The 16,411-nt window shown below is 39.2% G+C and overlaps 1 protein-coding gene across 1 annotated transcript in view; it reads right to left on the bottom strand.

The window, feature by feature from the left end:
- itga10 (integrin, alpha 10) overlaps positions 1-16,411 on the bottom strand; it is a 35,797-nt gene that overhangs the window by 2,933 nt on the left and 16,453 nt on the right. The window contains exons 8-23 of the mRNA XM_059340016.1: positions 13,246-13,396; positions 9,602-9,767; positions 8,483-8,556; positions 8,259-8,403; positions 6,199-6,347; positions 5,448-5,591; positions 5,099-5,305; positions 4,157-4,287; positions 2,528-2,694; positions 2,244-2,386; positions 1,440-1,550; positions 1,265-1,350; positions 1,026-1,167; positions 827-919; positions 629-705; positions 431-520 (exon numbers count right to left, since the gene is read on the bottom strand). Of these exons, the coding sequence (XP_059195999.1) occupies positions 431-520; positions 629-705; positions 827-919; positions 1,026-1,167; positions 1,265-1,350; positions 1,440-1,550; positions 2,244-2,386; positions 2,528-2,694; positions 4,157-4,287; positions 5,099-5,305; positions 5,448-5,591; positions 6,199-6,347; positions 8,259-8,403; positions 8,483-8,556; positions 9,602-9,767; positions 13,246-13,396 (2,076 nt within the window). The remainder of the gene's footprint in view (positions 1-430; positions 521-628; positions 706-826; positions 920-1,025; positions 1,168-1,264; positions 1,351-1,439; positions 1,551-2,243; positions 2,387-2,527; positions 2,695-4,156; positions 4,288-5,098; positions 5,306-5,447; positions 5,592-6,198; positions 6,348-8,258; positions 8,404-8,482; positions 8,557-9,601; positions 9,768-13,245; positions 13,397-16,411) is intronic.

Below are 16,411 nucleotides of genomic sequence, written 5' to 3'. Positions count from 1 at the left end.
GGATTTTGTCAGTGTTTATCATTCAGGAGGTTTTTTATGAAGAGCCATTCATTGAAAAAAGTATTTTAAATGAGCATGCTGTGATTTCTTTTAGCAAATATCTTAAGTATGTAGTGTAGAATTTATAGGGTGAAACCTCTTGCAGCACCACAATACTTAATTCTGACATATGATGTAATTTGTCATACCAAATATCCCTTGATAGATTTCGATAAAATTTTGATTTATTTTGCAGCCTTAGTTAAAATGACCAAGATCTAAAACTTCTACTTTTATGACGGCAAATTACAGATTTATGTTGGAAACATCTGGGATAAATATATGACACAGCTATAGTCGTTTTTAGATATTTTCTCGCAGAAAAGTTACATATTATAGCTTTACATTTTAGATTGTTGAATAATACATACAGTACACTGCATTGACTAACCTGCTGACAAACAAGTCTGGTTCATACTGAACAAAACTCTGCAGCTGAACACTGTTGTCCCCCAAAGTCTCCTCTCTCTCCACACTGTCACTGTAGAAGAATCAGAGGGTTAACTCTTTATTTACTGTTTATTGAGGTTTTCATTATTTGTGATCTGTGTGCAAGAAGTATGCACAACTTGTTGCTTTCGTAAGCTACCTGGCAGCATGAAGCTTCATCTGCACTCGACTCTGCAGAGATGTGCAGCTGAACTCAAACTCCAACATGAAGTTAACCTGCAAACGGGAAAAAAAAGGAGAACGGCTTGCTGAAGTGACACATTTCACCTGGAGGAATTGAAGTATGAGTGGGCTGAGTGGAGAGAGTGATGGAGCTGTTTCCTCAGCGTGGACATACTTTTGACTGGGAGCGAAATACTGGATAGCTGACGTTACACGAGTGGCTGCCGGCACTGAGCGCTGTACACTCGATCTTAAAGTGGGCATCCTCCTACATCAAAAGAAAAGAAAGCGAGGAGGAGAAATTGTGCATTAGTTTGTAAATCTGTGTAAACACGTGATGCTGCATGTGTTGGCAGTGCATGTGTGTGGTTTACCCTAATGCTCAGGCTGGAGAAATGCAAGTTGCGGGAATATTGCAGTGTCAGGCTGGTGTTGTAGGCGTTTTCCAGTCTGTTCTGAAGCTGCACCTCCACCGCCAGACGCCTACGAGGGCTGCGAATCACATAAGGCTTCTGTCTGTGGAAGAAACACAATAGAAACTCAGTGAACCTAACAACTACGTAGATGTCTGATCTTGAAAACAAAGAGAATAAGAGATATCTCAAATCTGTACTTTGTCCCGGAGATGTCCATATGAGCCTGCAGCACCAGGTCTGTTGTACACACGTCGTCCTCACCACAGTCTTTAAAGAACTGGATCTGCAGAGGTACAAGTAAGGACGGCAGGTTGGATGGAGAACAGAGGGACAACATTTCATGCAGCAAGAAACCTGGAAATGACGACTCACAGATTTCTTGACAGTTGTTGGCCAGCCTTCATCCAACACAGGACCACTCTCTGTGTTGTTGATCTTAAACCGCAGCGAGAAGCTAATTGGACGGATGTAATCTGCTGTGTCCTACAACAGAGACGGAAACTAATGTTTGTGATGAAATACAGTCACGCAGTTTGTCCTGCTGCATGTGCATGAACGTTGTTTCAGGGTCAAAATCACAATAAAGTGCCTTTTAGACTGAACAATTCAAATTCAAAGTTGCATACAGTTACATTTATATAGACTGACAAAAAGCAACTAAAATATGATTAGACGGTTTTATTACTGAATGCTTCCAGACATTTTAATTAAAAACATATATTTTTACAGATCAATGTGTTGTTTCACTCCTAAAAATGACATCATTCTACTGAAATGCAGCTTTTAAAACCAAGACTACATTTACACCAAATTGCATTTTAGATATATATCACAAAATAGATATAATATTGATATACTGACCAGCCCTACATCAGAGTATGCCGTGATTTCAGGGATATGTGCAAAATGTTATATTTTATTTTGAAAATATAGTATAAATGATCAAAAAATATTAAACGTGTTTTCATTTTGGGTCATTTAACCACTCATTAAAGTTTCTGAAGTTAGCTGAGCAGCATGTGGGAGCCAATCAAAGAAAATAAAGCACCTCAGATTTTAATTATTTAGCAAATGTATTCATGATGACTGAGATATTCTGATGAGGACACCAAAGGCACTTAGTGGTGATTCTGACTCTTTAATGTCAAACTCTTAGTTGATGTGTGTAAAGCTCACATAGACGTGGAAGGGCAGTTTATAACAGACAGTTTGTCCTGTGTGAACTCGGACTGCCAGCTGGGTTTGTCGGTGGGAGCTGTCGTCAAACAGCGCCCTCGCAGACAACTTCCTGTCATCCAACAGGGCCGACACCCACAGATCTGAGGAGGGAGCAGGTAGTTGGGACAGATGGTGAGTGTTGGAAAATCCCCATTATAATTATTATGTGTGTCTGGACTATTCACAACACTTAGAGTCCTCGTTATGAGGGTTAGAGAGGCTAAATAAACAAAGCGTTGTACCGAAGCTGTTGCTCTGCGGTCGAGGGGAGCGGGAGGCAGTGGTGAAGCAGGCGGTGGCATTGAGACAGGCTGACTCTCTGCCTCCCCTCTGGCAGGTCTTCTGAATGACGTTGATGGAGTGCGGCTGGAAGGACAGACTCACATTGATCTGGACGATGCTCCGAGAGCTGGAGACGGGATGATAAAACAGTATTTTATTTTTACTCGAGTCCCACCCCAAAAATATCCAGTAAATTGTTGAATTTACAAAGAAATTTATTTTTTACATTATTTATTTTTCTGTGGAAACTAGCTAGTTATAGATGGTGCATTTAAAGCAACATGACGTAACTATTTCACTGAAAAAATACCAATGGGGATCTGTCATTACCACTCTGTGCCCCATGTTAGAGCCATTTTGTACATTGTAGAGAAGCTGATAAATAATTCAGATTTGTATTTCATAAGTTTATAGTTCTTTATTGAGGTTGTAGGAATGCCTATTGGTTCGTAGGAATTGCACTCTTCTTATTGGCTGAGATGTGTGTAACGTCATAATTGCTTACTTTGTTTTAATTAGGATTATGGAGACGAGGAGAGCACACTAGTTTTTGACCGTGCTCATAATTATTATATTTTGGATTGCTGCAGTTCATTGTTTGTAATGCTCAAACGAAAGGTTTTCAATAAACCATAAGAAAGAAACTGTGGGATTTTTTCGGTTTAAGACACGCATCAACTACATCCTCACGCTCCATAATTGAAGTGTGCGTTTCAAGTAAAACTAGACGGAGCCACACTAACACCCCACATGTCTGTTCTCGCACTATGTGACTTTGGTGAGCAGGTATGACCAGCCATGGAGAAGTGGCTTTACGGGACAATTACACCACCAGCTATGTTGGTTAAACAGGATCTTATTTTATGGAGACAAATGTTTTCTGGTTTTCCCTCTGATGTCCCTCAGCTGCTCTGCCTTCACACTCTGCGATTTACAGAGTTTCTTAAAGGACAGAGTTGGCTCACTTCTCTGTGCTGTCTGACTGGGGGACTATTGGTGTTTACACTGCTAGCATAGAAGCTTTGGACCACTGGGAGGTAAAAGTATGTCATGTCATGTCTGAACCAGAGCTGGATGAGCTAGCAATAGAATCATGCAGCCTCTACAGATATCATGTCAAAGGCGAAGAGACAGAAAAGGACATTGAAGGAGAATGCTAAGAAAAGAAAAGGAGAAGGTGGCCGAGCAAGAGGCCAGTGGACTAGAGTAAATCTCAGACTGGCTTTTAGAGAGCTTCGCAAAGTAAAAAATGTTTCAGACAGACACAGAGTTGATCTTCTTGCTTTTGAACTAGCGACCAATATTTGCTGGTTTGCTTTGTCTTTTGTTGTTGCTTAATGTTTGGCTTTTAGCAAAATTTTTGAGTAATTTTTGATCATAATAAATAGACGTGTACATCGGTTCATACACCACATGACAGCGGTGTGTACATAAATTGCACTCTGTAACTATATGGGCGCTAAATTGCAAAAGATATCAGTCCTACTTAATGTTGCTTTAATGTATTATCAACTTTTATTTTCTCACAGTGCTTGCCATTACAAAATAAAACCTGTTCTGCCTTTTACTTCCCCGACTCTTCTACCCACCTGAGCATTACAGCACTGCCCTGTGCTCCAACTGCCAAGTCTATTAGCTCATCACCATCCAAGTCCAACCGAGCACTCACACTGCGGCCAAAATACTGCAGGGAGGGGGAAATCGATGACCCTGAAATACGCTGAGAGGGTGGGAGAGGCAGAGAGGAAAATCAGTTTGACTGAATCCTGAAATACACCAGTGAAAATGTAAGGTAACACTTTACAATAACCATCTAAGTGATATTTGTAGATGGTGTATAAACCAATTATTAACCATTTACAAAGTGCTATACATATTTAATCTTTAAAAGGTTTCAACCAATTTCTTAAAGGTATATGAAACATTTCAAAATCATTAACGTACTTAATATGGTGTTAAAAATGTAATAATGAGTGAAACTAAAACTATTAATAAACTATTATAATTATAATGTATTTGTTTGTTAATGGTAAATTAATTATATACTTACATTATAATACCATCTTTTAGCCATTTATAAATGATTTAGTTAGTTAAACAGTAATAAAAGATGTATTTACCATTCTAAATGGCCTATATATGGTTTATAAATGATGATTATGTATCTGTATCTTTCCTTAGTATTATGTCTCTTTGCTTTCTGTTTCCTTGTTTGTAACCTGTGCCTTGCACATGTATGTCGTGAGTATAAATGGATTGAATGTGTGTAGTTCAGGGTGGGTGGGTGGGTGGGTGGTTACATCTGGGCTGATATGTCCATAATAACTGGATCTTAAGCTTGTTTTGGAACCATTGTCTTTTGTAAGAACTGAGATCCTGACTGTTTGTAAAGAAAGAAAAAAACAATAAAGAAAGTCTGGATAAATGATGATTAAACATTAACAAACTATCTGTTTACCATTTATAAATGATGGATAATAATGATTATTGTAAAGTGTTACCAAATGTAATTCTCAGCAAATGACCAGTACCTGCTTGTAGTCGTGGATGATGTGAATACCGTCTCCATGGTAGACATAGATGGCGCCCCTGTGCTCGTCCTCCAGCGGGGCTCCCACCAGCAGGTCATTGAAGCCGTCGTGGTTGAGGTCTGGAGCGGCTGCCAGTGCGTAACCAAACCTGGCATCCTGGGACTTTTCCTCTGACTTCAGAGTACCGTTAGATACAAACACCTCCTCCTGAGGGAAAAGAGAGAGGAGGGAGGAGGTGGAGGATGCAGTCAGTCTTGTGAGAGATTATTATGGCAACCTGACAAGAGTTTGATAAGTGGTGTGTACTCTCATACTGATTGCATAAAAAGAGTGATCACTGCCGTCTTACCCCACTGACGGTGTAGATGTAGACTCGGCCGGCCTCCTTGTTTCCTGAGCCGAGGTACATTGGAGCTGCGACCAGAAGGACATCAGTGATGCCATCCTGGTCGATATCCAGCCCACAAACCTCACTGCCATAGTAAGATCCAATCTACAGACAGAAACAAGCTCTTTCAGCTCTTTGCCACTAGGTGGAGTCCTTGTTTCAAAACCTGACCTATAAGATTCTGGCTGCTACAAACAGTTAGCACATAAAAGTAGCTTAACCCATAAGAATCCACACCCAGTTATCCATAAAAGAAAGTTATGGGGGATATATCACAGACCAAGTGAACCACACAGAACATATTTATGATGTTTGTTTGTTTTTTAGTAATTTTGTGTCTTTTTTAAGTAATTTAGTTTTTTATGTCATTTTATGTCTTTTTTTTTGTAATTTTGTGTCTTTTTTAAGTAATTTCGTTTTTTTCTGTCATTTTGTGTCTTTTTTTAGTAACTTTGTGTCTTTTTTTGGTCATTTTGTGTATTTTTTTAGTAATTTTGTGTGTCTTTTTTGTGTCTTTTTTAAGTAATTTAGTTTCTGTCATTTTGTGTCCTTTTTTGTTGTTGTAATTTTGGTCCTTTTGATACTGCCTCCAGTGGCCCCCAGGTGATTTGAGTTTGAGACCCTGTTCTAGAATATTTAAAGTGTTTGTTACATGGGTGTCACCGTGGGTTCTTATGGGTTAAAGAGAGAGGAGGGACTCATGAAACTTTACCTGTTCTCCATTGAGGGCCTGTACGATGTTGACATCACCATCGTCACTGAGTTCAAACAGGATGACTTTGCCTTTGTGTTTGAACCGAGGAGCCCCGGCTACGTACAGCCTCTTCCAGTCACCAACTACCACAGATGATACTGTGTAACCTGGACACACATAGAGATAGTGGTGGAGAAAGTTTTCAGATCCATTACTGCAGTAAAAGTTCTGATAGCACACTGTAAAGATACCCTGTTACATATAAAAGTCCTGCGTTTAAAATGGCTCTTTTCTTTAAGTTCACAAGCATATGAAAATGTGGTATTAAAAGTAGAGAAATTACATTTCTATCATTAGAATATTATGACTGATGCATTACTGTAATATTAGGATTTTACTGCTGTAGTTGGTTCAGTTGGAGCTCATTTTTAACTATTACTAGCATTAATGTGGTGATTATTTTCTCCATTAATTGATTCACTGTTTGGTTTGTAAAAATTAGTGAAAATGGTCACAGGGACACCTTTACTTTCAACTTTACAGTCCAAACCACAACATTATTACAAATGGAAGAAAAAGCAGCACATTTTCACATTTGTATACTGGAATTATGAAATGTTTATATGAAAAAATGACTCCAACCATCAAAATAGTTTGAAGAAATACATTTTCTGTCAGTTGACTAATTAATTAATTTCAGTTGTACTTATCTTTATATGTAAAGGAACTAAAGCCATAAGATAAATGCAGTGAAGTAAAAAGTACAATGTTTCCCTCTGAGATGTAGAGGTATAAAGCTTAAAAAGAAAATACTCAAGTAAAGTATCTTAAATTTTACATAAGTAAACGTATCTAGTTACATTCCACCACTGCATATAAATACACTGCTAACACTGCAGACTAATTCACAACCTTCAGTGAAGAGTTAAAGAGTTCGTACTGGTGTTGTTGAATGTTTGACCATGAAAATCAACTTGTATAGAAAAAGACTTGAGCTAAGTGATGTTTCACATCTTGTTGACTGTATATTCCTGTCAGTGTTTGCATCATGTTACACAGTCATGCAGTGGACAGTGCGGTCAGAGGGCGGTGTGTGTTTTGTGTGCTGGTGGAAAAAGCTCTGACGTGTGATTTGAGTGTTGACTCCAGAACAGCAGCTCATTCACAAGTTGTGTTCAGATAAACAATAAGCAAACAAGGATGTTTCGGTGACAATCAAATGCATTTTAAAGCTCATTACACTGAAAGATGTTTCTGTTTAGTAGCCGGGCAAAACTGGATTATCAACCAGGTTCACCGTTCATTTCCTCAGACGTTTATGTTTTCTGTTTGGATTGTTTGTCCGTCAGCAAGGTTATGGAAAAACCACTTGTCAGTTTTTTTTATGAAATTTGTTGAGGGGTGTAGAATGGAGCAAAGAAGTAAGAGAAAGGCCTAGGCAGAAGTCTGCACCCTCTGAGTGCCTCTTTAGTTTTGTATGTGATATTTTATTGAATATATCCTGGTGCTGGGCTGCTTGTAAACCAAAACATGCAATTTAAAGATGTAACCTTGTGATTTAGGAAATTATAAACCGTCTATTTTTGCTATGTTCTGACATTTTTATAGAATAAATGATGGAATTATCAAACTGATTAAATGTGCATATATTTGTTCCATAACTAGTGGTATTATAACCAAGATAACATCCATGTTGGGGGTTGTAGCACCCTATAATGTAATAATTTCCCAATAATGTAATAACGCCTGAAAATGTAACAAAATTTGCACTTAACTCGATCGAAAATGTAATAAAAGCCAATAACGTAATAACTTCACCAATAATGTAATAAAATATCCTTGATATTACATTATCAGGAAATTATTACATTATATGGTGCTACAGGGGTGATTTGCACTTTTTAATTCATTTTTTTTATTCATTTAGCCCTTGCACCCAGTTGCACCACTCTGGAATAATTAGTCCAAGCAACACGGCACAATTAAACAATAATCTCTGTTAACAATGCTAAAACATGCATAAAAAACACAAGTTTGATCCCTGTAGCATCCTATTCAGTGTTGTGATATGTGGTTACCTAAATAAGCAGCGTGGTTTTTGAGCTCCAGTGGAAACTCGCTTTCAAAAGCCTCTCTGGGCGGCATGATGCGTCCATTCGTTCCTTCCTTCAACACCCCGCCATCCCAGTCGTAGGCGCCCACCATCCCAAACAGGATGCCATCCTGAAGAATGGAGAAGGTCACTGATGTAGCACACGTATAAAACACATCACACATAGATAGGAACAGCTTCTGGACTTACATCCATTGTGTGTGTGGAGAAGCCGATCTGGGACATCTCCATATGGAACGAGCTCTCGTTGTAGCCCAGAGTGCCTGCAGGTGGACACACACAAGAAGTCAGTATTCCCTCAACATGTTTCTTTACACACCTCCTCCCTTCCTTCCTCTCCCTCTCAGGATCTGATCTAGATGGCATCATTGGCAGCCTCCCTCACCCTGAGGACCACAGGTGGCAGACGAGCCTCACCCTTTCCTCTTCTCCTGTCCCTTCCTCTCTGATCTCCCTAAACATTTAAAGGTGGCATCACTTTTCATCAGCCTTCCAGTCATGTTCCCCTCCCTTTACCGCCTTCCCCTTTTCTTGCTTTCTCTGCAGGACTACTGTTTATTTTCTCACATGGACCTAATCCTCCATTACTTCCCCCCACCCTCTAAAATATTCTTTCTCCCCTTCTGTCTCATATTCTTGTATTTCTTTCTTCCTCTTCTTTCTCAGACTCTCCTTTCAGTTTTTATATCTCTGTAACCCTTAGACTTTATTATTTGACTAATTAATACAAATTTTAAATAACAATATGTTTATTAATCTGAAAATGTTACTTTAAACATTCTTAATTACTTTGAATGCATGGAATTTAATTTTTAAAAATCTGTATTGTATAGATTCTGCACATCTTAAACCTTAAAAAATGGCTTTAGATGGTCCTATAAACTGACAACAGACAAAATAATGTGTTCATATAAACAAGAGCTAAATGTCTGTGTTTTAAAAATTCAAATATGTTGGTTTATTTGCTGTCATGCGAGGTAAATAAAAGTAATGTCAACCAACAACTATGTATAAAAGTTTATGGATTTAAAAATAACCCAACTGATGAATATTAGAACACTATAGACTCTTTGTGTTATGCTGCATTCATGTGTTGAAATAATCGGAAAAGTGACTTCCCAACGAGGGAAATTCACACAAACGCCCCCTCAAGTCGGAACAACGACTGGAACATTTTGGTACATGACTTGCTGAGCTGACATCTTATAAATCAGAAAGAAAGCGACAAAAGTAAATGTTTGGTTTATGCTAGCAAACAGTGCAGTACATCTTTCTTTCATCTCCAACCTCTGCTCCTGCATCACAAACCTTCCAGAGTGAAGATGCGATCTCCCAGGGCATCCACAATGTCATTGAGCGCGGCTTCATCAGTCACATTGAAGAAGTATTTCTCTTCAGGGTCGCTGGCGATGGACTTGATCTCTTTAATAAACGTCTCGGGGTCCTGCTGCCGACGAATGTAATGACCCAGAACCTGGAGGCCAGCGTGAGAGAAAGAGAGAGGGGAGGGGGAGTTTAAAAAAAAGAAATACGATAAATGAAAAAGCAGATCACACAAGTGCTATAAAACACTGACTGGAAACAGAGCACATGAACAGACACTTTGGCATGTATCGGAGAAATCACTTCTCCATGTTTCTGAGGGACAGTAAAGAGAGAAATAGAGATAACATAGAGGTCTAAGAGGAGAGCCAACACCACCCAAAAGTACTACATAAGCTGTGGTGGAAAAAAAATATTCAGATCCCTTACTTAAGTAAAAGTAGTAATACCATACTGTGAAATTACTCCACTACAAGTAAAAGTCCTGCATAAAAAACTTACAAAAGTATCAGCATCAAAATGTACTTCATGTATTAAAAGTAAAAGTGCTCATTATGCATGATGAACCCACTCAAATTGTTTTATATATTCTAAATATGTTATAAGATTATTGTTATTGATGCATTTATGTTAGCAGTGTTTTGTGTCTAGAGCTCATTTAACTACTCAATATACTGTTAGAGAAAATGTCTAATCACTTAATATTAATCAAGTTTTTCATGATAAATCTTGACCTGAAAGTCACTAAAGCTGTCAGCTAAACGTACTGGAGTAAAAAGTATAATATTTGCATCTACAATGTAGTGAAGTAGAAGTATAAAGGCACGTAAAATGGAAATAGTCAAGTAAAGTACCTCAAAGTTGAACTTGAGTAAATGTACTTAGTTACATTCCACCACTGTACATACGTAACCTGGAGCGGCAGGTTTGAAACATAAATAAAATTAAAATAAACACACGCCATAGCTGCGTCACTGCCTGTGTAATTTAACAGTAATCAAGCAAACCCTAAAGGAAACAAATTGACTGGAAAACATCAGGAAAGAGGAAACTGTAGCCACCGGGGGTTTGTAAATGAGGAGCGCAGGCCGAGCTGCGAGGTGAAGAGATGACTGATGCAGAAGATACACTGCAGCAGCAGCGGCCTGCGGCTTAACGCCTGAAGTACAAATGAGAAAATTCCATAAGAGAAACCAAACCCAAGAATCTCCCCCTGTGACTCCAGCTGCCAAGCAAACTAAGGAAATCCTCTGTTTTCAAAGGGTCGGGATGGAGAGGGGTGCAGTGTGTAAGGAGCCTACACATAAATATGTACATTAAGAACTTATAAATTCCACTCAGGCTGCCAGCTGCTGCTTTTACATAGCGAAGAGAAGATTAAAAACAGAAATAAGAGAGTCTTGTTAAAATATAAAGCACATATCCAGATTTAGGAGACTTTGAAACACAATTAAATTGGAATAAATTAATACAGTAGGTGCATTAATGCATGTCCCTGCATAAACTCCCCCACAGCCCCTGACCTGCACTGATGTATAAAACACAGTCTGCAGTGACTGCGCTCTTGTTTTGAAAGCTCTGCCCTCCCCTGTGAGCCATTTTCACTCCACACACACACAAGCGACACAGGCAGCAGCACAGAGAGCAACATCTAAACGTGTAGTAGTACTTACCTGTCATCACTTTGACTCTTTGGGCAAACACTCGCCCACAAACCCCTCCCCCTCGTTCTCTCTTGTTTCTTCATCCAGTTTTGTTTGTTACTTTTTTACGTTGAAGGGGGCTCTGCCCAGATCTGCCTCTGGCAGGCTGTTTCCTTCTCTCAAATTAAACTTTTGCTGACCTAGCATTAGGTTGTGCACTTGTCAGATAGAGTAATTTAAATTAAATGTCAAAACAACTGGTGGATAGATTATCTTGAAATCATCCAATCTGATCATAATATTTCAAACCGCGGGACAATGGCTATGTGGTTTATCAAAGTGTATTTTCTAATTACGATTTCAGCTTTGAATAATAATTGAGATAAAGGGATTATTGTCTTGTGTTATAAATGCAGCATACCCCCTTCATTTACAGCGGTGTGCTTTTATCAGTTTTTGAATATATTTCAACATAATGTTTAATGTACATGAAGTTTTTTTTTCACTAAGTCAAAGGTATTTTTATATTTATATTATTTTGCCAGTGTAACAAAGTACAAACAAGTGACAAATAAGATGGACAAACCTGTAACGTAGCATACAGACGTTAACATAAGACATATTTTATGATTTCAATAAAGTACAGGTGTTTAGTTGGTTTTGTTAATGAGAATATTGTGTGTTTAGTGTTTATTATTTTCATATATTGAATATATATTTAGTAGTTTTCAGTAGGTTGTGCATTGCACTTATATTACCATATAGTTAATCTTGTTTATTTTGATCATTTTTTTATTTGTCTACTATTTTTATGTTTTTTTATATTTACATATATGTATGTATTATATAATTTATTTCTTAATATCTTTTTTAGATGTCTTTTTAAAAATTGTTTTTCACCTGAATATTATGTGAAGTTCAAGAAAAGAATCTAACTGTTTTTGCATTTGTCAATGTCAATCGTTTTAAATAGTGATCTCAACATTGACCCAAATAATTGTGATTATTGTGGGAATCGAGCAGCCGTACTCAGGACTATCCAAACACACCGTGACCAACTGGGACTGTTAGTGGGGGACTGGACTTCTAACTCCTCCATCCATAAATTACTGGGTATATCTGATCCTCATCGTCTACACATATTTCTATAGTGGCACTCCTCCTCCATGTTGGCTCATGTCCTCTTCTTCTGTGGTCCCGGTGGAGTCTGGAGGCTTCCCAGCTTCTCTTGTGGGAAGGGAGGGGTCTGCCACCAGTCTGTCTGCCCCTCAGACACTGAAACTGTGCCATCGCTCAGTGTGTGTCTGTGTGTTGAGGGGGCCGGGTGGGGCTGGAAAGGAACAGTTTTTGTTCCCACTTGGCTATTTCAGTCGACCCAAGGGGTTCATTTGGTAATTTAGGGATGTTATTTTGGGGGGAGTGGTGGTGGTATTGTGTGGTTGGGGGGTGTGTATGGTCACCATACCACTTTCACACAATGTGTGAGGAATGTCAGGGATGCTCCACACACCCCACTGATAAAATAGGTTAGTTGTTTGTGTGTTTCCCACAATAGTTTCACTGTTGTCATGAGTAAAAGACACAGAGCTCAACATTTTGAGCGTCATGTGGCACTAAAACCTGAGCTTAGCTGCTTCTTAAAGGGACAGTACCCCCTACTCTTACCTGAAGTGTTATTTTTTTTTTTAAATCTACATTGTTTGTTTGACTGTTGGTTGCTGAGGTACCTTGCTCAAAACTGTTGCTTTTTCATTGCCGCTTAGTGTATTTTTGTAATTCTTAGCACCACAAAACTAGTGCGATCTGGTTCTAATATATTCAAGAAAATGCATACATCTCCTCCATATCTACAAACACTGCAATTTACACAAAAATAATCTAGATTGATAAAAAAAAAACCTCTAAAGGTAAGAGGAAGAATAAGTATTTCCTTTTGGGGTGAACTGCCCCTTTAAAGCAAATCTAGACTTGATGAGATGCACTCACAGCGATGGCGTATCTCGTGATGTTTCTGTTAATGCACTCGTCCAGAGCGTCTTGTAGCTCCTCCCCGTCATGTGACTCTCCGTCCGTCACTACGATCATCACCTTGGTGGCGCCATCCCTCGCTCCACGCTCAGCACTGAACGCCTCCGTGCTACAGTGAACAGAATATTACAAGAGACCATGTAAGATAGATGAATGTCATGCTAGTTTGCTAAAAAAAAAAAAAAATACCTATTTAAATGCTCCTGAATCAATATACAGAGAGAGAAAGGGTATAAAAATAGGAGAGAGGTGCAAGGAGTGAAAGAGCCTGAGGGAGAGGGAGGACAGGAGGGAGTATCAGTCGCTTGGTTTCCTAAAATCTCAAACATTCCTTTAAAGATAATATACAATTTAAGGTGCTTCTCTGAGAAAATGAAAACAGCCAAACACTGAGAAAGTGGATTTAAGTTTCTTCCCATCAAGTCAGATATATAAATGGTCCAAATCACAACTGGACTTCACCACAACTATATTAGTCACACTTGACACACATACATTAGCTGCCAGTTGACCAGAATTGGTCATTGCATGCAGCGTGCATGTGTCATTGCACACAGCGACCGCATCTGTGCATTCCCATTTGGTTGAGCAATGATACAGAGAGGAAACCTAAATGACAAACACACACGAACAGAAGCCGCACCCTGTTTGTCTGCAGGAAACCTGTTCTCTGTGGGACCTGATTCAAGTGCTGAATAGGGTTGGTAAGCCTCAGACCAACACACACACACACACACACACACACACACACACACACACACACACATGCAGCGAACTGAGAGTAGTCACTGGTAGTGAACTCAGTCATTTTCAGGCCTAACTCCAGCCCTTGTCTAAATATAACATTGTGGTCAGCCGCAAGAAACTCAAAGTTAAAAACAACCGTTTCCCCTATGCAGTCTGCAAATTACATAGGGTGCCGAGAAGGAGAGGAAAGGAGAAAACAGTGGAAGAAAAATAATGGAGCGGAGCAAATAGTTGAATAAAAGACTGGGTAAGATGTGAGCAGGTAAATCATAACACTGGTAAGACAGAAAGAATAGCTGGAGAAATGAGGATAAGAACAGAAAAAAGGAAGGTAATTGGTAGGGAATCCAAATTAAAAGACAGTTGGATGAGGTAAAATATTCCAACAGAGAAGTGCAAATCCTTCTCTGATGTGGTGTTAAGATTGTGTGATGTGCATAGTGAAATAAAACTGTCTGGAAAGAGAGAGTTATAAAAGAAAGAAGGAAAGTGGTAGAAGAGTGAAGAGGGAGAGATGACGAGAAAAGTGGGACACAAACAGGTTAGAAGAGGAGAAATAGTAAAAAGGAACAGAGGGAAAAAGAAAAATGAGGATGAAAGAAACAAGGAGATGAGGAAGAGGGAAGGGGAGATGAAAGAGGAGAGAAAGTGAGTGGAGCTAATTGGGAGGCCTGGTTGTATTTACAAGCCATTTTATGGAGTCACAGCAGTGTGGTAATGACACAGCGCAGCGGTCTGCGTGTGTACTTTTGTGTGTGCGGGTGTGCGGGTGAGCGGGAGCGTCTCAGACGGGTGGAGCAATATAAAAATCGGTGGCTAATCCAATTGTAGAGGGCTGTTTGATGTTCATGCATCAGTCTGTCATCTACTCTTCATTCAAACTGTCCCCAGTGCTCCATTACTGTCATTTACATGTCAGCATCACACTGTTGGCAGAGGCAAAGCTACTTTTTTTTTTCTACACACATTTACGTAATGTCAGCTCAACTTGGTCAAGGTTTTGAGCAACATAAAATTAGAAGATATCATTTCCATGTCCATATGAGTAAATATGAAGCAACATTATCTTGGCTCGGGGGAACAGCTTTGTCGAACAGTAAATCTGTCTATTAGCACCTTGAAAGCTGATTAATTAATATGTATCTGGTTTGTATAATCCGTAAAAAAGCCAAAATGTAAAAACAATCCATAACAGTGTTACCAGGGCCATTGTGCGGGACTATTTCTTGGCCTCACAACGCGGCTGGGTTTTTGTATGATTACGACACATGAACTTAGTCAAGCCAAGTTGTTGCTATCTTCTTCTGAACTTGTTATCTTATTGTTTTGTATAGTTGAACTCTTTGCACTCTTTGCAATGCAACTGCTGCACAGCGTTTTTCTTCTGAATGCATGCAAGCATATCTTATCATATCCTAAAGCCTGCATGTCTGTGAGTGTCTCTTTAAATGTAATTAACTCATCCCAGACTTCTTGTTTGAGATCTGAGATTTCTGTTAATGATGTCAGGCTTTTGTTAGGCTAGTTTCCCCCCGTAAACTCCTCATTTTTACTTTAACCTTTTGGTGATCTGTTTCATTGCCTCCTGTTCTTGTTTAGCTTTTTGTTCACACTCATTTTATTATTTTATACATTAAAGAGAGAGGACGACATGTACTAAAGGGCTGACTGTCTTTGAATGGAATCCAAGCTGCTGGTAAAGACTCTGTCTACCAAGTGAGCCACAGAAGCACCCGAATCTGTTTAGCTTTTTATTGTTTTTCCAGTTTCTTTGTTTTCCCACACACTTCACTTTACTTTTATTACATCTGTGTATCTAATTGCAGAAAGAAGAATTGGCTACTTAATTTATGCAGACTTATTAACAATTAATTTGTGCTGCTATCTTCCTCCAAGTTCCAAACAGTCAAGTAAGTCTGGTCTTAATCAATTCCCAGTCATATCAGGTCCTCAAATGTGTGACTTAAGTCTGACTTGAGTCCAAGTCTCAAGCCTTAAGTCTTCAGCTCTGTGTGAGTGTCTACTGATCGTCCACACAAAAATAAAATCCCCAAAAGCCTCCAGGCATATATATTTAGGAGCAGTGTTAGCTAAGTGCTTGGTTAAAGGGGTTAAGTTTATAAAAAGGACAAGGTTAGGGTAAAGGTTAGGGGTCAAACATTCAGTCGAGGGTTAAAGCTGAGGCTAGGGGGACCGAGGAATGAATGTGAGTGTGAGCTTTTAATACCTGTGTCTGTGTCCATCCCTGTCTGTGTGTACTGTAAGTGTCTGTGTGTGTATTTTTGCAGCTGTAGGAGCTACTACTTGGCTGACCAGGCTGGGTCAGGCTGCACCACACCTGCAGCCGTGCTGAGCCAGCAGCCGACTACTCCAGCTC

The sequence above is a fragment of the Centropristis striata genome, chromosome 8, assembly GCF_030273125.1.
Source record: "Centropristis striata isolate RG_2023a ecotype Rhode Island chromosome 8, C.striata_1.0, whole genome shotgun sequence".
NCBI classification, from domain to species: Eukaryota; Metazoa; Chordata; class Actinopteri; order Perciformes; family Serranidae; genus Centropristis; species Centropristis striata.
Note: the sequence above shows the minus strand (reverse complement) of the source record. Positions and strands in the feature narration are given on the sequence as shown.